Source organism: Chrysochloris asiatica, unplaced genomic scaffold (genome assembly GCF_000296735.1).
Source record: "Chrysochloris asiatica unplaced genomic scaffold, ChrAsi1.0 scaffold00329, whole genome shotgun sequence".
NCBI lineage: Eukaryota > Metazoa > Chordata > Mammalia > Afrosoricida > Chrysochloridae > Chrysochloris > Chrysochloris asiatica.
Window position 1 is genome coordinate 1,525,444 of NW_006408847.1, and position 24,371 is coordinate 1,549,814.

Below are 24,371 nucleotides of genomic sequence, written 5' to 3' on the forward strand. Positions count from 1 at the left end.
CTGCGAACCTTAAGGTCAGCAGTTTGAAACTACTAGCCACTCTGCAGGAGAAGAATGATGAGGCTTTCTGCTCCTGTAAAGATTTACAGCCTCGGAAACCCTGTGCAAGGTCGCTATGGTCGGAACTGTTTCGATGGCACTTAACAACTATCAAAAGGAATCAAAAGAATCCTATCCCCATCCTCCCCCATTACCTTTCACCAGACCCATCTAGACAAGAGGAACACTCACTGTGCAGTGGCGATTCTTCCAACCCACCCCCACTCTGAAACTGAGCACATTCAGAGTCTCTTTTGACATTCATTATTGACTTTTTCTTTTTTTCTTTTTAATGACCTTTTGCTTTATTCCTCTATGATGTTCTTGATGTCATCCCACAACTCTTCTGGTCTTCAGTCTTTCATGTCTAATGCATCAAATATGTTCTTCAGATGATCTTTAAATTCAAGTGGGATATATTCAAGGTCATATTTTGGCTCTTGTGGCCTTGTTTTAATTTTCTTCAGCTTCAGGTTGAACTTTCATATAAGCAATTGATATTTTTCCACAGTCTGCCCCCAGTATTGTTTTGATGGATGATACAGAGAGCTTTTCCACTGACTGTTTCCACAGATATAGTCAGTTTGATTTCTGTGTATTCCAACTTGTGAGGTCCATGTGTATAGTCATCGTTTATGTTGTTTCAAAAATATATTTGTGATGAAGAAGTCATTGATTGGTCTTACAAAATTCTATCATCCAGCATGTGTTCTATCACCAAGGCCATATTTCCCAACAACTGATCCTTTCTTTTTGTTTCCAACCTTTGTGTTGCAATCATCAGCAATTATCAATACATCTTTTGCATGTTTAATCAGTTTCATACTGAAGAAGTTGGTAGAATTCTTCAGTTTCACCATCACTGACTTTAGTGGTAGGTGCATAAATTTAAATAATAGTTTTATTAACTCATCTTCTTTGTAGGTATTTGGATATTATCACCGACAGCGTTGTAATTCAAGATAGATCTTCTTTTAAAAGTTTTTATTGTGACTTGAGTGAAAGTTTACCTGGGTGAACATTGGTTTTACACTCATCGTTACATTGCAGTGATTACAGTCCCCTCCATGCGTCATCATTCAACAGTATTTGCTTCTATTCCTTCTGTGTTTTTTTTGGTGGGGGTTGGGTTTTTTTGGGGGAATGTATACAAAAACACTCAGGAATATATAATCATTTAAACAATGAAAGGGTACTTTGTACAAGTCTGCCTCCTAGCCGCCAGCACAGAGATTTTCTTCAAGATAGATCTTGAAATGCTCTTTTTGATGATGAATGCAAAGCCATTCATCTTCAAATTGTCATTCCCAGCTTAGTAGACCATGTGGTTTGTCAGATTCAAAATGACAAATACCAGCTCATTTTAGGTCACTAGTACTTAGGATATCGATGTTTATGTATCCTTTTCATTTCTGATAACTTCCAATTTTCCTAGAGTCATACTCTGTACATTCCATGTTCAGATTATGAATGGATATTTACAGCTGTTTCTCTTCATTTTGAGTTATACCCCATCAGCAAATGAAGGTCCCAGAAGTTTTATTCAGTTCACACCATCACTGTCAACTTTACCGTGAGGAGGCAACTCTTTCCCAGTTGTGTTTTAAGTGGCTTCAAACTTGAGGAACTCATTTTCTGACACCTTCTGACAATATTCTGATATTCATCATGTTTAAATATTCAATATTCTGGTGCTATCTGACAGTGTTCTACAGCTATTCAGGTTTTCAGTGACTAAATATTCAGATATAATCTATCTATCCTTTTTCCTAGTCTGCCTTAGTCTGTAAGCACGGCAGAAACCTGTCACCATGGTTGACCCTGCTGGTATTTTAAATACCCGTGGCATAGCTTCCAGAATCACAGCAACGTGCAAGACACCACAGTACATCAAACTGACAGATGGGTGGTGGATAATATATACTAGTATATAGTTTTTATTTTAATATCAGTATACACTGTTGTGAAGTCGATCCTGATTTGTAGTGACCCTGTATAGGGTTTCCAAGGAGCAGCTAGTGGGTTTCAACTGCTGATCTTGTGGTTTGCAGTCCATTGCTTATCCTACAGCACCACAGCAGGAGTCCAGTATATATTAGGAAGCAATTTAAATGAAAATCTCTCCTTCAGAGAACATGTGATAAACTTGTGTTTCTGATGTGTGGGGAAATGGCTACAACTTTCTGTCTTCTCAGTGTAACTTTTGTATAAAACTGCCAATGGAAATACTTACTGATGAAGATCAAAGACCACAGCCTTAGGTATGGATTGCACCTCAATGTAAAAAAAAAAAAAAAAAATCCTCTCCACTGGATCAATAAACAACATTCTTATCAACAGAGAAAAGATTGAAGTTCCCAAGGACTTCATTCTTCTTGGATCAACTAACAACACTAACAGAAGCAGCAGTCAAGAGATCAGACGACGTATTGCATTCGGCAAATCTGCTGCACAAGACCTTTGGAAAGTGTTGAAGAGCAAAGATGTCATTTTGAGGACTAAGGTGCGCCTGACCCAAGCCATGGTATTTTCAATAACCTCATATGCATGTGAAAGCTGGACAGTGAATAAGGAAGACCATAGAAGAATTGATGCTTTTAACTTACGGTGTTGGAGGAGAATATTGAAAGTACCATGGACTGCCAAAAGAACAAACAGATCTGTGTTGGAAGAAGTGCAGCCAGAGTGCTCTTTGGAGGCCAGGATGGCCAACTTAGTCTTTCATACTTTGGACATATTGTCAGGAGGGACCAGTTGCTGGAGAAGGATATCATGTTTAGTAAGGTGGAGGGTCAGAGGAAAGAGGAAGACCCCCAGCAAGATGGATTGGCAAAATGGCAGCATCATTGGGCTCAAGCGTGGCAACAATTTTGAGGTTGGCCCAGGACCAGACAATGTTTTGTTCTGTTGTGCATAGGGTTGCTATGAGTTGGTATCTACTCAATGGCACCTAACAACAACAAATGTCCACATTGTTTAGATTTCCGTCAAGGCTATATAATGATTTATCTATATTGGAATTACAAGCTCTGTAAATTCAATTTCAGAAATTGTTTCAAGTGTCCACATTTATCTGAGTATGTCTTACCTTTTATTTTTTTAGTGCTACTTCAACAAAAGTACCACAAATGGGTGCCTTAAAAGAACAAAACTTTATTTCCTTGGTTGTTATACTGGGCTGCAAACCACAAGGTCGGCAGTTCAAACCCACTAGCTTCTCCTTAGAAGCCCCATACAGGGTCACTATGAGTCAGAACCAACTCTAGGACACTTAACAGCACAGTTGTTGTTATTATGTGTTCTTGAGTCAATTCCAACTCATAGCAACTCTGTAGGACAGGATAGAATGGCCCCATAGGATTTCCAATGCTGTATATTTTTAAGGAAGCAGACTTCATCTTTCTCCCAAGGAGCGGCTGGTGGGTTTGAAACTCTGACCTTCAGTTAGCACCTGAGCACTTAACCACTGCGTCACCAGAGAGAGGTCTTTTCCTCCCAGATTAGGAGTCTAAAAGTCTGAACTCAGGGGACTAGAATTACCAAAGTGATTAGGTTTAAGACATACCCTACACTGATATGACCTCATGAACATAACAAAAAACCCTCATTTACAGAAAGGATTACATACACAGGTATAAGAGTTAAGTTTCCAACACATTTTTTTAAAAAAAAAAAAACCTTTTCTTTGTGAGTTGGGTGAAAGATTACAGAATAGATTAATTTTCTATTGAATAATTCATACACATTTTTTCTTCATGTCATAGTTTATAATCCCCTCCATTTAACATCACTTATCCCACTTCCTCCCTGTTTCCTGTTTTCATTCCTCCTTTCCTAGCCCTTCTGTACTCTGTCCTTGGGTAAGTGCTACCCTTTTGATCTCAAATGGTTGATTAAGCTAAGGTGTGTGTACCTCATCGTGGTTTTTTTTCTTCCTTTTATAGACCTATCTGTATTGTTTGGATGAAAATGGAGCCATGGAACTGAGTTCATTCCCAGACCTGAAGGGAAACTAAGGGCTAGAGTGTCAGGGATTCCACCAGTCTCTGTCCAACCAGTAAAGCTGGTCTCTTTTATGATTTTGAGTTTTGTTCCCTATTTTTTTCCCTCCTTATCCAGAACTTTTTAATGAGATCCCTTTCAGAGCAGTTGGTAATGAGAGCCAGGCACTATCTAGTTCTTCCAGGAGTCCTGGCCTAGTGCTGTAGGATAAACACACTGGCCAGCTAACCACAAGATTAGTGGTTCAAACCCACCAGCTGCTCCTTGGAAACTGTACAGGGTCACGATGAGTCGGAACTGACTTGATGGCACTTAACAACAACAACAGCATCACATAGATGTTATGGTCTCAAGGTCATGCAGACTGCTGTTCACATCCAACATATTTTGAAGGGAATAATTGAATCCATGACACTTCACAATCAGGACCTCCTTGCTCTTCCCCTTCTTTAGCTTCCTGGAGATAAAACATTTCCTTTTTAAATCTTTGACCCTACCACCTGCTTTAAATCATTATTTCTGTGAATAATGATCCCTCAGACACCAGTAGACATCTCTGCCATTTTGCCCTATCTACAACGCTCCTTCAATGACTTGATTTTTTAACTTTTCAATAGATTATTACATTGGAGTTTCTATGCAAGGTACTTTGAGTAAACATTTATAATAAATAATAGTGCAGAGGAAAGGTCCATGTATGGATGTAAAGTCTGCGAATGAGTGACATTTCTAGTCATCGTTTCAGTCATTATTTCTTGCTGTTGTTTTTCTCATGAAAATCACAATGTCTGTATCTAAACTTTTTTTAATGAAGTGATTTTCATCTCCGAGGAGTATTTATTTGTATGTTTTCTATTATATTAGTTTGCAAAATAACAAACGATTCCTCCCACAACCCTCTTATTCTTTTGGTTTCCATAATCCGTTGTAACAGGCACATAGAGCTCAGACACCATATTCAGAATTATGGGGCTTATTAAGGAAGTTAACAGGTTACATACAACTTGGGATCAGAAATGCTCAGGGTATAGTTGTTCCAGTCAGCTGCTGATCAGTGCCCATAGAACAACACACCACTCCACCATAAGCCTCAGCCTGAAGGCACTCAGCTATAACTCCATGATCAGCAGACCTAGCTGCCCCACTTAAGTGTCCAGAGGCACCCCATTCTACAAGCAAGCTTCCTGCCCAGAGTCACCCAGCTTAACTTGTTCCATGGGCTGGGAAGCCCACTGCGCTGTGTCTTGCTCTGGTTCTTGGTCCTGCTGCTGCTGTTTCTCTGCCACTCCTCCAGTGTCACAACTTTACTGTCCCTGGGTTTAGGTGGTTCAATACACAGGGATCTCGGGGTTCAAAGGACGCATTCCACTCCTGGCTCATCTTCTCTTGCTTCTGAGATGATTCATTTTAAATCCACAGTAGAGTTTCAAGTTTTTACAATTACAGTTAACTTTGCCAACATCCACAGCTGAATCATGTCTCCCTATCAGTATCTTTTCCCACCCTCTCTTACATATCATTTCTTATATTGTTAAGAATGTTTTTACTGTTTAAAAGAAGACACCTCTGTAGGAAATGTTATTCATTATGAGAGCGTTTGTGTCAAAGAATTTTTTTTTTTTCATTTTAAATTGAAAAATATGCAATATGCTAACATTAAAAAGATGCATATAGACTTATGCTTATGCATATTGACCAATAAAAGTTTCAAGATAGTTTGCTCATAGAAAAAGATGTGTAGCGTATGTGTACTATAACATGAACTCATGCTTACTTAAAAAATATTATACGAGTATTATCTGATTTTATATGTAAAGTCTCAAATACTTATCAAACTAAATAATTGCTTTCTATTTAGTGAAATTAAAGATTATTTTATGTGATACTGCATTGTTTTAATGTTTTACGATAAACAATGTGTAGCAAAGACTAAATTTTAAAAAGATGTTAATTTAAAAAATTGCAATTGGAAAGTCACTCCAAATTACTTATTCACTACCTTTTTCAGGATACATTTCATAACTTTCAATGATGTATTGCGGGTATTAATGCCCTATCTGGTTACCCTTGAAATATTATAAAGTTCCTTATAATTTTTGATTTCCAACAAAAATTATTATAGAAAACTGAATTTCCATGAGTTCTGAAATTAGATACTTTCTAAGTTAGGGGTTCCTGTACCATTATTTCTGGAGCACAACAGAATAACATTTTAATATCATTGTCTGGGAAAAGGTTAAAAAAAAAAAAAAACCTTCAGAAATCTCTGATCTGTGAAAATCAGTGTCTTCCCCTTCTTTTTACTCTCTTTCTCTCTCCTTTCTGTCTCCCTTTTCTTTACCACTGTCTCCTCTTTTTCCCTCCCCACAACACATACATACAAGCTATCTAGGGGGAAAAGACATTTGAAGTAGTAGAGTAGAATGTTGGTATTTTTATTACCACTATATTAACAGTCCAATACTGTTCTTAAATTAGTGCCTACTGTCCCTGTGGTTTTCAGGACTGTATTTTTGCATATAACACATCACTTAAATAATACACATCTGCATATAATGTGCATATCACATACAGAAAACTAACAGGGGGTTGTGCCGTTTGGAAAAAAAACTGACGTGCACATTATTTGAGTAAAAATGTGGTCATCTCCCTGAGTACACTAAGATTAAAATATGATTATGTAAGACATCACATCTGACGGTGGATTAATTAGCTAAATCAGTTTTAAAACTCATTCTAATTAGTAATAGTTAATGCATGTCTAATAATTTTTCTTTTTTGTCCTAATGAAATTCTAAGATAGCAGACAATTTTCAGTTAGGCTAAATTATTGAAGGCAAAAAATGGTGTGTACCATTTACTCTAATATTTGTGCTTTGGGGTTGCGATATTACTTTTCCCTTTGTTGTGCTCTTCTTCCCTAAACAATGTGCATCTTTCCACTTTTAGTGCACCCGACAAATTATCTCCGAGAAGCTAGGCCGTGGCTCAAGGACTGTGGACCTTGAACTGGAAGCTCAGATTGATATATTAAGAGATAATAAGAAAAAATATGAAAATATTCTCAAACTGGCCCAGACACTGTCTACCCAGCTTTTCCAGATGGTGCATACACAAAGGCAGCTTGGAGATGCATTTGCTGACCTGAGTTTGAAGTCACTAGAACTCCATGTAAGATCATTTTAAATAGCTATTATTGGTGAAATGATTATCTTATATCTAAGACATCTTTTGTTACGTTTATGATTTGATGAACTCTTTATAAGATTGGAGTTTTGATGTGTTCTTTTAAGATATCTCTATATAACCTTTAAGAAGTTCAGACTTACTTGTGCCAACAGAGTAATTCAGTTGCACCTTAGTCACACTCCACCAGACCAGCTGCACAGGGATGGCTCTGAGGAGCTAAGTTCGGAGAGGCAGAAAAAGCCAGGTTGATCGCAGAAGGTTTTATTGGGGAACTTGCAGATAGGTAACACCAAGATTTTTGTGGTGGACAGCAAAGGATGGAATCACCTGAGTAGACATCTATCAGAGCAGTGTGGAGTATGCATTTATATACTTAGTGCATATATGCAATGATATGTAGAGAGGAAGAAGGAGAAACCACGCCTAATCTGACAGATGGTGGTGTTGTTGTATTAGTTAATGGGGTTTAATTGATGTTACTGTGCAGTCAGGTGTTTGCTGTAGTTTTTTCCTTGACCCAGGTCATGTGCTCAGTAAAGTACTTTGGTTGTTTCCCAAAATCCTAAGTGGGAAGGATGTTAATGGCCATCCTGTTTGTTTCAGGGACAAAGACAGCATGATGTAAAAGAAAAAGAACATACTCAACTTGCCTTCTTATATAGTTTGAGAGATTAACCCTCAGTATTCAAATCCATCGGACTCAGTTTTAATTTTTTGATGTCTTGTTTGAGCAGTTCTAACCCTCTGTACTGTTGAATAAGCACTGGACTGCTAACGGTAAGGTCAGCAGTTCAAACCCACCAGCCGCTCCTTGGAAATCCTATACAAGGTCACTATGAGTCGGAACCAACTGAACAGCACTTAGCAAAAACAGTAACCATTCTCTACAAAGACTGAAATTTCATGAGTTTTATTCTTTTTGAGATATGGGAATTTTCACTTTTTAAAAATAGAATATAACTCTTTATTTTGTAGTTATATACCCAAAAGAAATGTGAAGAAACTATCTTTGTAGTTTTTTTGTTTGTTTTTTTTTTTTTGTAATGTCTATACAATATAGTTGAGATTTTAGAATTTTTCATTTTCTATCACAATGGCAAAGGGAAGACAGTAATGGAGTAAGACATTACATAATCACTAGATAAAGCAGATGATGACTTCGCAGAGACTCTAATGATGATGAGAAAATCAATAATGGAGGTAGAATCTCAGGCTATGAGCTTTCTGATGATAATATCCTAGGTGAATTTTCTTAAATTCAAGAACCAATAAATTAACAACATATTTTTAAAAACAAAAAGGAAATGTGGTTGGGTTTTTTTTATCCATTTGGTAATTCTACAGGAATGACTTCATCATGCAGTATTTTTTATATACCTATTTTGTTAAAAGGACATGTGATGTTATTTTATCTGTTTATGATGTTTATGTATTAAAATGTGCTTGGTATGGTTTGTTAGTAGACATATGCTAAAGGCAGATGTGTATACAAAGGTGGTATATAGAAAATAATGAAAAGATTTCATTAGGTCGAACATTCTAATCAATGTTTATAAAACTTAATGAAAATTATGGAACACAGAATACGGTTATATTGTTTTTCAACAAAAATATGAACTGTCAGTTTTCGTAAGTTTTGCATTTCAGTGATAAGAGTTCAATAAGATCCAAAAGTAATGATAAGTGAGAGATGATATTTGAAATCTAGAATCAGTATTTAGAAGAATTTATACAGGTTCCTGATTTTTAGTTTTATGATATAATTCACATACCATAAAGCTCACTTTTGTAATGTATACAATTCCCAAAATAGGATTTCTTTAAAAATAGAATTTTCTGTGTCCTTCAGGAGATTTTGCTTTTTTACTGAACTGTACATTGGTCACTACTATCTAATTACAGAACATTTTCATCACCCCAAAAAGAAGCTCCATATCCATTCGTTGTTGTTGTGAAGTGCCGTTGAATCAGTTCTGACCCATAGCGACCCTGTAAAGGGTTTCTAAGGAGCAGCTGGTGAGCTTGAACCACCGACCTTGCAGTTCAAACGGCTTTGCAGTCTGACGCATTAGCCCACAGCGCCACACCAGGAGTCCTATCCATCCTCTCCTGAGCCCCTGGGGAACAATAATCAATCTTGTATCTCTGTTGATTTGCCTATTATGGATATGTCGTATTTTTAAAATCATTAATATGTACATTTTTGCATCTGGATTCTTTCACTTAGGAAACTTTTTTCCCAAGGTCCATAATGTAGCATGTCTCAGTACTTTGTTCCTTTTTTTTTTTTAACAGTATAATATTCCTTGTAATATTCCAGTATGTCAACAAAGAACTGCCAAAAATTCAAGCAGGTTTCAAAAAAGAAGATGAAATGATGGATATCATTGCTGATGTCAGATGGATCTTTATTAAAAGCAGAGAATTCCAGAAAGATGTTTGTGTTTTATTGACTATGTAAAGGAATTCAGCTGTGTGGTCCATAACAGATTATGAATAAAAACATTGCGAAGAATGGGAATTCCAGAACGCATCATTGTGCTCATGCAGAACTTGTACCTAGACCAAGAGGCAAGCATTTGAACAGGACAAGGGGATACTTGTTGTTGTTGTCAGGTGCCATCGAGTCGGAACCGACTCATAGCGACCCCATGCACAGCAGAACGAAACAATGCTCGATCCTGGGCCAACCTCACCACCTCTGCCACCCCCGAGTCCATCAATGATGCCACCTGGCCGATCCATCTCGTTGGAGGTCTTCCTCTTTTTCTCTGACCCTCCACCCTACCCAGCATGACATCCTTCTCCAACGATTGTTTCCTCCGGACTACATGTCCAAAGTAGGAGAGACGAAGCTTAGCCATCCTGGCCTCCAAGGAGCACTCTAGCTGCACTTCTTCCAAAACAGATCTATTGGTTCTTTTGGCAGTCCATGGCACCCTCAGTATTCTCCTCCAACACCACAACTCAAAGGCATCAATTCTTCTACGATCCTCCTTATTCACTGTCCAGCTTTCGCATCCATATGAGGCTATTGAAAACACAATGGCCTGGGTCAGGCGCACCCTAGTCCTCAAGCTGACATCTCTGCTCTTCAATACTTTAAAAAGTTCCTGTGCAGCAGATTTGCCCAGTGCAATACGTCGTCGGATCTCTTGACTGCTACTTCCGCGAGTGTTGATAGTTGATCCAAGAAGAATGAAGTCCTTGACAACTTCAATCTTTTCTCCATTGATAAGAATGGGGATACTACATGGTAAGAAAGGGGATACTACATGGTTTAAAATCAGGAAAGGTGTCCATCAGGGTTGTATTCATTCACCATACATATTCAGTCTGTATGCTGAGCAAATAATCTGAGAACTTGGACTATATAAAGAACATGGCATCAGGATTGAAAGAAGATTCATTAACTATCTGCCATATGCAGATGACACATCATTACTGGCCAAAAGTGACGATGACTTGAAGTACTTACTGATGAAGATCAAAGACAACAGCCTTCAATATGGATTGCAACTCAAAATAAAAGAAACATAAAAGTCACAGTTGGACCAGTAAGCAACATCATGATAAACTGCAATTGAAGTTGTTGAGGATTTCATTTTACTTAGATTCACAATCAACTTCCATGAAAGCAGCAGGCAAAAAATCAACAGGATGTATTATTACATTGGACAAATCTGCTGCAAAAACAAACAAACAAAACAAACTCACTGCCATCAAGTAGATTTTTAACTCATAGTGACCCTGTGACCCTACATAGGAAAGAATAGAATGGCTCACTAGGGTTTCCCAAACTGTAAATCTTTACAGGAGCTTTTGTTGTTGTTATTAGGTACCATCAAGTCATAGTGGTACCGACTCTTAGTGACCTTATGTACTACAGACTGGAACACTGCCCAGTCATACACCAACTTCACAGTTGTTACTATGCTTGAGCCCACTGCCACTGCCACTTTGACAATCCATCTCTTTAGGGGTCTTCCTCTTTTTCACTGACCCTCCACTTTAACAAGCATGATATCTTTCTCCCACGACTCGTCCCTCCTGATAATATGACCGAAGTATGAGAGGTGAAGTCTGGCCCATCTGGGTTTCTCAGAAGCGTTCTGGCTGTACTTCTTCCAATATAGATTTCTTTGATCTTTTGGCAGTCCATGGTACTTTTTATATTCCCCTCCAACACTATAACTCAAATGCATCAATTCTATTTACTGCCTAGCTTTCACATGTATATGTTGTTGTTAAGTGCTGTTTAGTTGGGTTCCGACCCATAACGACCCTGTATAGGGTTTCCAGGGAGCTACTGATGAACTTGAACTGCCAACCTTGTAGTTCATACCGACTTTACAGTCTAGCACATTAACCCACAGTGCCACACCAGGACACCCACATGTATATAAGGTTATTGAAAATATCATGGCTCAGGTCAAGCACATCTTAGTCCTCAAACTGACATATTTTGCTCTTCAACACTTTAAAGAGGTCTTATACAAAAGATTTTCCTAGTGCAATACGTGAGTTGATTTCTTTACTACTGCTTCCATGCGTGTGGATGGTTGATCTGAGTAAAATGAAAACTTTGAAAACTTCAGTCTTATCTCCATTTATATAGATATTTTTTACTGATCCAGTTGTGGGGATTTTTGTTTTCTTTAAATTTAGGTGAAACCCATACTCACAGTTTGTTTTTTGATCTTCATCAGTAAGTATTTTAAGTCCTCTTTGCTTTCAGCAAACAAGTTTGTAACATCTGCATATCACAGGTTGTTAATGAATCATCCTCTAACCCTGATGCATACTTTTCTTTATATAATCCAGCTTCTATGAATATTTGCTCAGCACACAGAATGAGTAAGTATGGTGAAAGAATACAACCTTGGCACATACCTTTCCTAATTTTAAACCATTCAGTGTTCCCTTGTTCTGTTCAAACAGTTGCCTCTTGGTCTATGTACAGGTTCCTTATAGAACAATTTAGTGTTTCAGAATGATCATTCTCTGCAATATTGACCATAACTTGTCACACAGTTGAAAGCCTCTGCGTAGTCAATAAAGCACAGGTAAACATCTTTCTGGTATTCTCTGCTTTTAGCCAAGATCCATCTGGCATCAGTAATGATAATCCCTTGCTCCACATTCTCGTCTGAATCTGACTTGAGCTTTTGGCAGTTCCCTGTCAATATGATTGCAGCCGGTTTTTAATTATCTTTGGCAAAATTTTACTTGGATGTGATATTAATGTTAACTGCCCAAAGATTTCCACATTCCGATGGATCACCTCTCTTTGGAATGGACACAAATGTGGATCTCTTCCAATCAGTTAACCAGGTAGCTGTCTTCCATATTTTTTCTGATAGATGAGCGAGTGCTTCCAGTGCCACATCAGTTTGTTGAAAGATTTCAATTTGAATTCTGTCAATTACAGGAGCCTTGCTCTTTGCCAATGCCTTCTTTGCACCATGGACTTCTTCCTTAAGTATTATTGGCTCTTGATGAAATGCTACCTCTTGAGATCATTGAACATCAACAATTTCTTTTTGGTATATTCACTATATATTTCTTCTCTCTTCTTTGGATGCTTTATGCATCATTCAATATTTTGTCCATAGAATCCTTCAATATTTCAAGCTGAGGCATGAATTTTTTTTTTTCAGTTTCATAAGCTTGACAAATGCTATGTATGCTCTTCTCTTTTGGTTTTCTAATTCCAGATCTCTGTACGTTTCATTATAATGTTTGACTTTCTCTTCTCAAGCTGCTCTTTGTGTTTCTATTAAACTTTTTTACCTTCTCATTCTTGCATTTGCTTTGGCATCTCTACCCTGGAGAGCAAGTTTCAGAGTCTCTTCTGACATGCATTTTGTCTCTTTTTTTTTTTTTTTTTTTTTTTTTTTTTTTTTTTTTTTTTTTTTTCTTTCTTGCCTTCTTCATGACCCTTTGCTTTCTTCCTCTAGGATGTTCTTGATGTCATCCCACAACTCTTCTGGTCTTCAGTTGCTAGTGTCTATTTCATCAAATCAAATTTAGAAGTGATTTCTAAATCCAGATGGGATATATTCAGTGTCATATTTTGCTTCTTGTAGACTTGTTTTAATTTTATTCAGCTTCAGTCTGAACTTACATATAAGCAATGGATGGTCTGTTCCACAGTCTGCCTCTGGCCCTGTTCTGACTGATGATATCGAGCCTTTCCACCATCTCTTTCCACAGATGTAGTCCATTTGATTTCTGTGTATTCCATCTGGTAAGGTCCGTGTGTATAGTCTCCTTTTACAGGAGAAGACAGTCTCATTTTTCTCCCTCCAAGTGACTGGTTGGTGTGGGTTTAAACCACTGACCTTGCAGTTAGTTAGCAGTTCATTGTCTGTTTCAAAATACCTCCTAAAATATTGAGAAGCAAAATGTCATTTTGAGGCGTAAGGTGTACTTGACCTCAACTACCTGTGGTATTTTTGACCTCCCTCATAGGCAGAATAAGGAGTCAGGAAGACTGTAGAAGAATTGATTCCTTTGAATTATGGTGTTGAAAAACAATTAAATTTACCATGGACTGTCAGAAGAATGAACGAATCTGTCTTGGAGGAAATACATGGACTGTCAGAAGAATGAACAAATCCGTCTTGGAGGAAATACAGCCAGGATACTCCTTAGAAACCAAGATGGTGAGATTCCATCTCATGTACTTTGGACATGTTATCAAGAAGAACCAATCCCTCGAGAAGGCCGTCTTCCTTGGGTAAACAGAGAGTTAACATAAAAGAGGAAGATCCTCAAAGAGATAGATTGGTATAGTGGCTGCAAGACGAAGCTCAAATGTAGCAGTGATTGTGTGGCAAAGTTTTGTTCTGCTGTACATAGGGTTTCTAGGATCGGGAACCAACTCAGTAGTAGCCAACTATAGCAACCAACAATATTCCATTCATCAGTTGATGGAGTTTAATTTTCTGCTTTTTGGCTATTATGAATAATACTGCCATGATCATTCCTGAGAGGTCTTTGGAGGACTTTTTTTTTTTTTTCTGTCTTTAATTTCTTTTAGGTATATTCCTCAGAGTAGAATTGTTGAGTCAATAGTAATTCTATGTGTAACATTTTGAGCAACTGTAGGTTTTCAAAGTGATCTATTTTGCATTCCCACCAGCAGTGGCCCTGCAGGATAAGCACTGGACCGCAAGATCTGTTTGAACTACAAGATCAGTGGTTCAAACTCACCAACCAGTCTTTGGAAACCCTATATAGGGTCCCTATGAGTCAGAACTGACTCAACAGCACTGAACACCACCACCACCAGCAATAAATGAAGTTTCTAGTTTCTTCACATCCTCACTAACACGTGTCTGTCCTTTTTATTATAGCATAGACTATAGTGAGTATGAAGTAGTATCTCCTTGTGGTTTTGATTTGGATTTCCCTGATGACATATGATACTAAGAATCTTTTCATGTCCTTATTGACTATTTGTTTATTTTTGAGAGAATCATGTATTGAAGTGTTTGGTCATTTTCTGGGTTCTTGCATGATAGTTAATGAGCAGTTAGTAACATTTAAAGGACATTGCCTATTTGGGGTGTAAGTAGCTTTAAAACCAGGAAATATGGGTTAAAAATTGGGCCTAGCTATGCTTAAATTCCTGTTAAAATGTCTTATGCAGTTATTCTTCACTTTTCTATTGTTGTTGTTGGCATCCACCATGGGTGACCCTGCTGATATTTAAAATATCAGTGGTATAGCTTCCAGTGCCACAGCAACACACAAGGCACCACAGTATAACAAACTAGCAGACAAGTGGTGGACTTTTATTCTTCTGTAAGTTGTTTACAAAACTACTTCAAAATACAAAATCTAGAAAGGAGCCATTGGAGCCAGATGGTAAATGGTGATGACCACTTTTCGACTGCATGTTAAGGCATGTAAGTAGTAAGTGGTGCAACTGTAACTAACTCCAGACGACTGGCCTCCAGTGTCCTGCACTTCACTAACCTCCATGAGATCTGGCTCCTAGTGTCCTGCACATTAACTGGACCTCTTGCCTATTTTGACTGCTTAGAGTCTCCCTCTTCTTGCCAAAATGACCCTTTTTGAAATAAAGTTTGTAAAAGTACCTCCGACACCCAATGCCATATTAACTAAGATCTGTGGGGGTGGGGGAGGGGGAAAGCACAGTCCCTAGCACATTCAGTGGCACTGAATGCATGGTGATGGTTGTGGTAACTCTTACAGGGCTTGTGACCTAGCAGTGAAAAACCAAATCTCCTAAAACGGAAGGTTATCTTTTAATGAGTGCCCATTACCAGTTAAAAACTTTGTGTAGGTTATCTAGTTGCACATCCTATCAAACATTAAAGTTTTATTTGTAAGGAAATTGAGATACAAAGAATTTGAGTATTTTATGAAAGTTACAAAACCAGTCAGTGGCAAAATCAAGATTTAAACCTCAAACCTATGAATTCTAAAACTAAACTTTTGTCATTTTATCACATGCCTTCTCAATCCGAGGTGTTCTGTTATACCATATCATCTTAAATACATTTGATTTTCTCAGTCTAGATACTAAAATCTACATCAAGATCAGGAAAGTTTACGCAAACCATATTTTCAATTATTAAGTAGTACTTACAATTCTAGTTTTTTACCACTCTATATTATTACTGGTGTAATCTATATTATTACTCCTGGTGTGGCAATGTGGGTTAATGCGCCAGACTGCAAAGCCGTTTGAACTGCGAAGTCGGTGGTTCAAGCTCACAGTCAGTCCTCAGAAACCCCATACAGGGTTGCTATGGGTCGGAACTTACTCTAAGGCACTTAACAACAACAACAACATATTGTTACTATATTTATATTGTATATTATTAAAACATAGGAGTCCTGGTGTGGCACAGTGGGTTAATGTGCTGGAGTGCAAGGTTGCTTTGAGCCACAAGGTTAGTAGTTCAAGCCCACCAACTGCTCCTCAGAAACCCTATACAGGGTTTTTATGAGTCGGTACCGACTCGACAGCACTTAACAACATTATTACTCAAAATAACCCATTCATTATTAGTTAAATAATTTCTGTTACTAAAGCTTGATGTTGTAGATCTAACCAGATGTTTCCATTATTTGTTCAGAATGTATAAGTTTAGTCGAAAATTGTGGTCATTTATATTTGGCAAATTTTTATCTGGCAAAAGATGTAAATGATATAGGAACTTCTGAAGAAAAGGGGAAGAAATCTAAATGTTTTGAAACTTGGTCTTCTCTCTATATAAGGTCAAGCAGGTTTATAGATCAGAGAATTATCTTGACCTTCAGTGGAAGATATATATACCCTCTGTTTGTTTTATATTTAATTTATTTATAATTACTGAAGCAATTGATAATTCTAAAATAACTTGTCATACTAACTAATAAAAGTTTTAGGAGTCATATTTTATATTATTTTCAGCATGAATTATTTCTATATTTCTATATAATATGTAATTCCATCTTAGTAGCATATGAATGACATGTTATGTATATGCATGTATATACTCATTTCTTACTAACTAGAGTCCATATTTTTTCACATTCGCTTATTCTGTCTTTTTTACCTCGTGGGATAAAAAAGAAAACAAACTTATTCTAATTAGTTGAAATTTCAAATTGTGCACTGGAATCTAAAATTATATCTGAGGGGACTTCCAAAAGTTTGTGTAGAAATGCCGTTATCTTTTAATTCCATTTTTCCATGAACTTTTTGAAGCTCCCCCTTACACAATCTTTTTTTCAGAATTGTAGGTGAGATTTGCTATATGATTTCAAATTGCTGTTATTTTGTCTAACTGTATTCTATGTAAGGAGCACTGGTGGCACTTTAGGATAAGCTAACCACAAGGTCATTGGTTCAAATCAACTAGCCACTCCTTGGGAGAAAGATGAGGCCTTCTGCTCCCGTAAGGACTTTATAGTCTCAGAAACCCTATACAGGGTCACTATGGGTCAGAATTGACTCGAAGGAATGGGTACTCTATGTAGCTAGGTTTTTTTTGTGTTGTTTTATTTTTTTAGTAAAAGATTAACCTTCTAGGTTAGAGAGATCCCCCTGTGGATCAGTTTGGGCATTTTCAAAGTTAATACTACAGTATTGTGGATATTGAAAATTTTGAGAAATGAACACAATGTTACAGTGGTATGGTAATGATATGCCTATGCTATGTTACATAGTGAATAGAAAAGATTCCCTTACATTTATAAATTGTGGCATTTATATAAAATTCTGCTTTCGTATTTTTTATTTTTTTACTTATTGAGACTAGCCTGTAAATGTTCACGAATTCCAAACAAAATATGTACAATTGTAGTATGTTCTATTGCCTTCTCTAAAAGTTGTGAAATACTTCCTTCTGCACTATTCTATTTCCAGTAAGGTAAATCAGCTTGTAGAGTTTTGGTGCCAAAATTATTTAGTTGGTCTGCCTTTATCTTAGTAGTTTATGTAATCCTGTATCTGCCAATATTTGGAAATCAGGGTCTAAGATTTTGAGGATTTGAATCTAGAGTAAAATGTTACATGGCCCTTTCTCAAATGGAAATGTTTTTACCAAAGCAAGGAGTAATTTTAATTTTCTTTTGTTTATTGAGTTAATGTTGTCATTTAGAAATGTAACTATGGTAGTAACAAGGAACCCTGTGACTTAGTAGGTTATGTGTTAGCTACTAACCACAAGGTTAGCAATTAGAGTCCACCAGGTACTCCGTAGGAGAAAGGTGAGGATTTTCTACTCCTGTAAAGATTTATAGCCTCAGAAACCCTAGTCAGGGTTGCTGTGAGTCAGAACTGACTCCATGGCAGCCAGCCAGCCAGCCAGCCACAGCAGTAACATTAAATTTGTGTTTTCTAAGTTTCTATTTAATTTAATGTTACATTTTTCTTCAGCTGAAATTGAAAAGTGCTTTATACCTCGCATGATACATCATGCAATAAAATATAACCTAGTTTTTAAATGTTCATACCTAAATCAGATGTGTTCATAATCTATTTGATAATTAGTCAAATGTGCTACAAAGTTTTCACTGCTAGAAATTTAAGGTTAGTTCTTGCCGTATCTGAAGGAACGTCCTCTAATGTTTACTGAGCTAATATTCAGTTTATTCAAAAAGAATAAACTGAAGCTTGTGTTGAGTGATCCTTCCTCAGCTATGCGCCTGCATAAAATTTAACTTGGGAGTCAACTACTGGTCACCAAGTTTACAAAGAAATATGTGTTGTTAATATTTATATTCTGAAGAGATTCCCTTAAAACACAAAAAAATTGTGATCTGTTTTATGTTTGAAAGTTTTAGCCAATTATTACCTAATTTGGTTGTAAAAGTAATAGCATTTCTCTGATTAATAATCTGCTATATTTTTCTTCCTAACAGCTGTGCTTATAGTATAATAGAAGTAAGACAAAGAAATGAAAATATTTTTTTTTTCTGGTACCAAGTAGTTTATCTTTAAATTATTTAGATTTTAATTGACTGTCTCAGCTGATAAAACTTTAGTTTACTAAACTTTTAAAATAATTGTATAGTTATTACTTAAATTGCTTTTTATTTAAAGATTGAGAGAAAAAGTAAAACTTTTATAGTTATATTTCTAAAACCAGATATTTTCCCACTAGTAATAAATTAGATGTATTTTTAAATCATGTTTGCTATTTTGTTTCTGAGTAAGTTGAGTTCTTTGTTTTAGGAAGAATTTGGCTACAATGCAGATACCCAGAAACTGTTGGCTAAAAATGGAGAGACTCTTCTTGGGGCTATTAATTTTTTCATTGCCAGTGTGAACACTTTGGTGAATAAAACTATTGAAGATACCTTAATGACCGTGAAACAGTATGAAAGTGCCAGGTAAGTGTAAAATTCCACTGTAATGTTTCATTTATAAATTGTATATAATTCAGTTAAGGTTTTTGGTTACAAACAGCAAAACAACTCTGGTCAGTATGGGCAGAAAAATATGTATTGGGAGGTCACAGAGTAGCCCACCAAACTAAAAGAAACGTAGAAGAACAAGGTTCTGAAAGCAGCCAAAATAGTGCCTCTGCAGAATCTAATTAGGGACCCTGATTCTAGATAGCGGTCCTTGGAACTTGATGCTTCCACAACAACCATCAATAATTCCCAAACTGCCCAGGAAGTATACTGCATTATCTTGAGATTCAAAGTGCTGGATGACAGTGTCAAGTTCATTGAGCCCTGGTCATGTTCCCAAACCCTGGGAGCTCAGGAACAGTAAAATGTAGGATCTCCCAGCTCCAGCTTCCTTGGAAGAGGACAGGGGCTTTGATTCTGGTGTAAGCCTACCTTTTCACCCTTATTACCACGAGTTACTAATGGTATACCTCCACAACAGCCAGACCATAGTTTCTTTTTGAATATTCCAAGCTCATTTCTGGCTCCATAATTTTGTTTATGTGTGTGCTTCAACTCCCTCATCTTCCAAACCTAGTGAAGTTTTACAAAGATAAAATACTTGCCTTATATTTTGATAACTAATTAATATTGTTTTTGTTAAGTGCTATCGAGTCAATTCTGACTCATAGTGACCCTGTATAGGGTTTCTGAGGAGTAGCTGGTGAATTTGAACCACCGACCTTGCAGTTCAAACAGACCTTACGGTCCAGTGCTTATCCTATAGTGTTACACCAGGACTAATTATAATGCAGTGTTTGTATGTTGTTGTTAAGAGCCATCAAGTCATTACCGACCCGTAGTGACCCTGTATAGGGTTTCCAAGGAGTGGCTTGAACCACCGACCCAGTGGTTCAAATGACTTTGCAGTCCAGCACTTTAACCCATAGCGCCACACCAGGACTCTGCAGTGTTTGTATGTATACATATATCTATGTATTTATTTATACACACATGTATACATTATTTACCTATCTCATCATGTTAAGTAAACAAAGTACATATTAATAATTACTTACAGATATCTAAAAAGTTGTTGTTGTTAAGTGCCATCAAGTCTCGTCCGACTCATAGCAACCCTGTATAGGGTTTCTGAGGAGCAGCTGGTGGGTGAAGAACTGCTGACCTTGTGGTTTGCAGTCCAGTGCTGATCCTACAGCACCACCAATAGCAGTCCTTTCATAGCAAGTTTTGAGTCCAGGTCCAACTTATTTCCCCATATGCAATGGCACTTTTATTTAAGTATGAAAACCCTCTGAGGTTTTCTTCTCTTGCAGTGCAGTGAATTAGTTAATGTTTCTTCTAGTCATAGTCTTTGTAAACTCCCACCAAATGACTTCTGAAGGTCTGGGTAAGAGAGGTGGGGAAGATGCTGATGAATTATATGATCCAGTTGTGAATGAATGTCAACAGGGCTAATTGTGATTAGTCAATTTTTCCATCCTGGGTATAAAACGAGCCATCTTAGAAGCAGAGGGGGAAGTCTCACTACAATCAAAAAAGAAGAAGCAAGAGTGGAGCATGCCCTTTGGGCCCCAAGATCTCTCTGCACTGAAACTCCTTGACCCAGGAACAGAAAGCTGTGACACCAGAGGAGAGGCAGAGGAGCAGCAGCAGCAGCAGAACCAGACCCAGAGCACCAGACAGAGTGATGGGTTTCTTAAACCTTGGAGCAAGTAAAACTGAGTGACTTTGGCCAGGAAGCGTACTTTCATAGTGCGGTACCTCTAGGCAATTACTTGGGGGAGCTAGGTTTGCAGACTCACAGAGGTAGACCTGAGCACCTTCAGTGTGTCTGGTGAGCATATATCAGCAGCCCTAAAAGAGCTCTGTAACCTTGCCTGGGCAGAGAGAGGCCCACCTATGGGCATGGCAGCGGAGGAGCTGTCATGACTGAAAGAACAATGGCCTGAGCGTTTTGTAACCCTGAATTGTATAACCTGTTAACTTGGATAATAAATCCTATGAATATGGTGGACTGAGTTTTATGTGACCCCATGGTTTATCAAACCCAGCTAACAAGTAGAGTGCTGTGGAAGGGATGGATAGTAAATGCCATTTTTGAAAACTTGAAACCCTTATTTTTTACTATACTTTTGATATTATAGTTGAAGATAGGTGCAAACTTTACCTTTAAGAAACCTAAGTTTACTTTTTCCCACACATCCATCAGCATGTTGCTGTGATGCTGGAAGCTATACCACTGGGTCACCAATGATGGACAGGTTTCACTGGAGCTTCTAGATTAAGAAAACACTAGGAAGAAGGAGTAGATGCTTGTGATAGTTACCGTTTTGTGTCAACTTGGGTGGTCCAGGATTCTCAGTGGTTTAGCAGTTATGATGTAGTTATCATCTTCCATGATGAGATTTGATATAATATAATTAACCATACATGTGATCTGGTGTGATTAGCTCTGATATGATGTAATTATACTATGTATTTAAATCCTCACTTCTGTGATGTTAATGGGAGTTTTGGTATGGCGCTGTAGGATAAACACTAGACCACCAGGTTGATTTGAATTCACCAGCTGCTCTTTGGATACCCTGTACAGGGTTGCTATGTGTCGGAACTGATTCATAGACACTTAGCAACAACAACACGATGTTAATGTGGGCAGATACAACCTATTGGGTTAGGTTGTATCTGAGTCAATCTATTTTATGATATAAAAGGAAGAGAACTGAGCAGAGAAAGGGATTTACACTACCACCAAGAAGAGAAAGCCAGGAGTGGAATGGGTCTTTTGGACCCAGGGTTCTGCACTTTGAAACTCCCAGATCCAGGGTAAGATTGATGCCAAGACACAGGAGATCTCCAAAGACGTCTGGGCCGACAGATGCTGATAGAACACAAGGACCTTTCCCCAGTTTGGACTTCTAGCCTCTAAACCTGTGAGAGAATACATTTCTATTTGTTAAAGCCATCCACTTGTGATATTTTTGTTATGGCCGTACTAAATAAGTAACATGGTTTTCTTTCTTCTGAAGGATTAACCACTGGAAACCGTATGAATAGTAGCAGAAGGTTGACAATAATGTGTGAAGATGAGCCGCCTTGGTTAGAAAGCACGAAAGGAGGGATCTGTAGTTGGAAAATAGGAAAATACAACCTTGGGGATAAAAATTGCACTGAAGAGACTTCTTCATTGGAAATTTTTTCAGCAACATAAATGGTGACTATACATGTAGACCACCATTCATGTGTCATTTTCTCATATCATGGTGGCTTATGTGTTGCTGCAATGCTGGAAGATATTCCACTGGTATTTTAATTACCAGCAAGGTCACCCAGGATGGACACGTTTCATCAGAGCATCCACACTAAGATAGACTAGGAAGAAGGAGAGGCAGAGCACTTCTGAATGTTTAGCTACTGAAAACCTTGTCAATAACAATAGAGCATTATCTGAGCATTACAGTGCAGGAAGATGAGCCCTTCAGTTTGGATAGTAGTCAAAATATGACTTTGGGAGAACTGCGTCCTCCAAGTAGAGTCAACCATAATAATGTGGCGCAAAGCTGATGGGAAGAAACAGCTGCAAACATTCATTAATAAGAACATGGAATGTAAGACGTACAAATCTAGGAAAATTGCCAGTCATCAAAAATGAAATGGAAAGTATGAAGATCAATAATCTAGGCACTAATGAGCTGATATGGACTGGTATTGGCCATTTTAAATCTGGCATTCAGATGGTTTACTTTGCTGGGAATGACAAATTGAAGAGAAATGGTGTCACTCATTGTTACAAAGAGCATTTCATGATCTATCTTGAAGTTCAGTACTGTCTGTGATAGGATAATACCTGTCTTAAGTTGGGTTCTCTAGAGAAGCAAAACCAGTGAAACTTACATATGTTTATATATTAGGAGAAGTTTATCTTAAGAAAATAGCGCTCAGAATTGTAGAGGTAGGAGAGTTCCAAGTCTAGGTCAGATTAGCCAAGATCAGCTGGTAGGCAGGCAGGCAGGTCTGGCAAGCGGACAGGCAATAGAGCAGGCCACTGGCTCAAGCCCAAAGAACCAGAGGTTAGGGGACAAGCCAGATGCAAGATCCAGATCCAGCAGAAAGTATGAAAGCTTTGCCTGCGTATGCATTACATAGGAAGCAGGCTACACGCACTAGGAAACATCATTTCAGTTGATTGGCTGTTCATAGGAAATCCTCATAATTTTAGCTATACTGTTCATAGCCAATCATTATAGAGTTAATTAACTACATACACTGTACTAGATCTCACCATGGGGATAACCACATCTCAACTGCCAAACCACTGGAATCCAGGCTAAATAAAGCTGACACAAAACCGTACCTGTTACAGTAAGCATATACCTCTAAGGAATGCTCCATGGAAGAAAGATGAGGTTTTCAGCTCCCACTCAGAAACCATCTACAGGAATCACCACAAGTCAGAAACAACTTGAAGGCACACTTCCACCACTACCACAAGGAAGGCCAGTTAATACCATTATTATTCAAACCACTTAAGCCAAAGATGATAAAACTGAAGAATACTACCAACTTTTTCAGTCTGAAATTGGTCAAACATGCAATCAAGATGTAATGATAAATTACTGGCGATTGAAATGAAAAAGTTGAGAAAAGAGAAAAGATCTGTAGTCAGAAAATATGGCCTTGGTGATAGATGTGATGCTGAAGATTGCATAGTAGAATTTTGTAAGACCAACAAACTATTCATTACAAATACCTGTTTCAACAACATAAATGGGGACTATGTACATGGACCTCACCAAATGGAATACAGAAGAATCAAATTGACTACATCTGTAGGAAGAGACCACAAAGAAGCTCAATAACATCAGCCCAAACAAGGTCAGGAGCCAGCTATGGAACAGACCATCTACTGCTCATATACACATTCAGGCTGAAACTGAAGAAAATTAAAACAAGTCCATTTAGACACCATCTCAATGCATTAGACAGTAATGACCAAAGACCCGAGGAGTTTGGGGATGACATCAAGAACATCATACAGGAGAAAGCAAAAGGTAATTTAAAAAAAAAAAAAGAAGAAATCACCAAAATAAATGTCAGAAGAGACTCTGAAAATGCCCTTGCATGTAGAGAAGTCAAAGCTGACTAGAAGAAATGTTAAAGTAAAAGAGCTCAACAGAAAATTTCAAAGGGCAGCTGGGGAAGACAAAGTCAAATATTATAATGAAATGTGCAAAACCTGGCACTAGAAAACCAAA

The 24,371-nt window shown here is 37.6% G+C and overlaps 1 protein-coding gene across 2 annotated transcripts in view; it reads left to right on the plus strand.

Moving 5' to 3' along the window:
- Positions 1 to 24,371, plus strand: part of ARFIP1 (ADP-ribosylation factor interacting protein 1) — a 169,559-nt gene that overhangs the window by 107,607 nt on the left and 37,581 nt on the right. For both annotated transcript variants that reach the window (XM_006875500.1, XM_006875501.1), the window contains 2 exons: positions 6,991 to 7,212; positions 18,932 to 19,089. In XM_006875500.1, the coding sequence (XP_006875562.1) occupies positions 6,991 to 7,212; positions 18,932 to 19,089 (380 nt within the window). The remainder of the gene's footprint in view (positions 1 to 6,990; positions 7,213 to 18,931; positions 19,090 to 24,371) is intronic.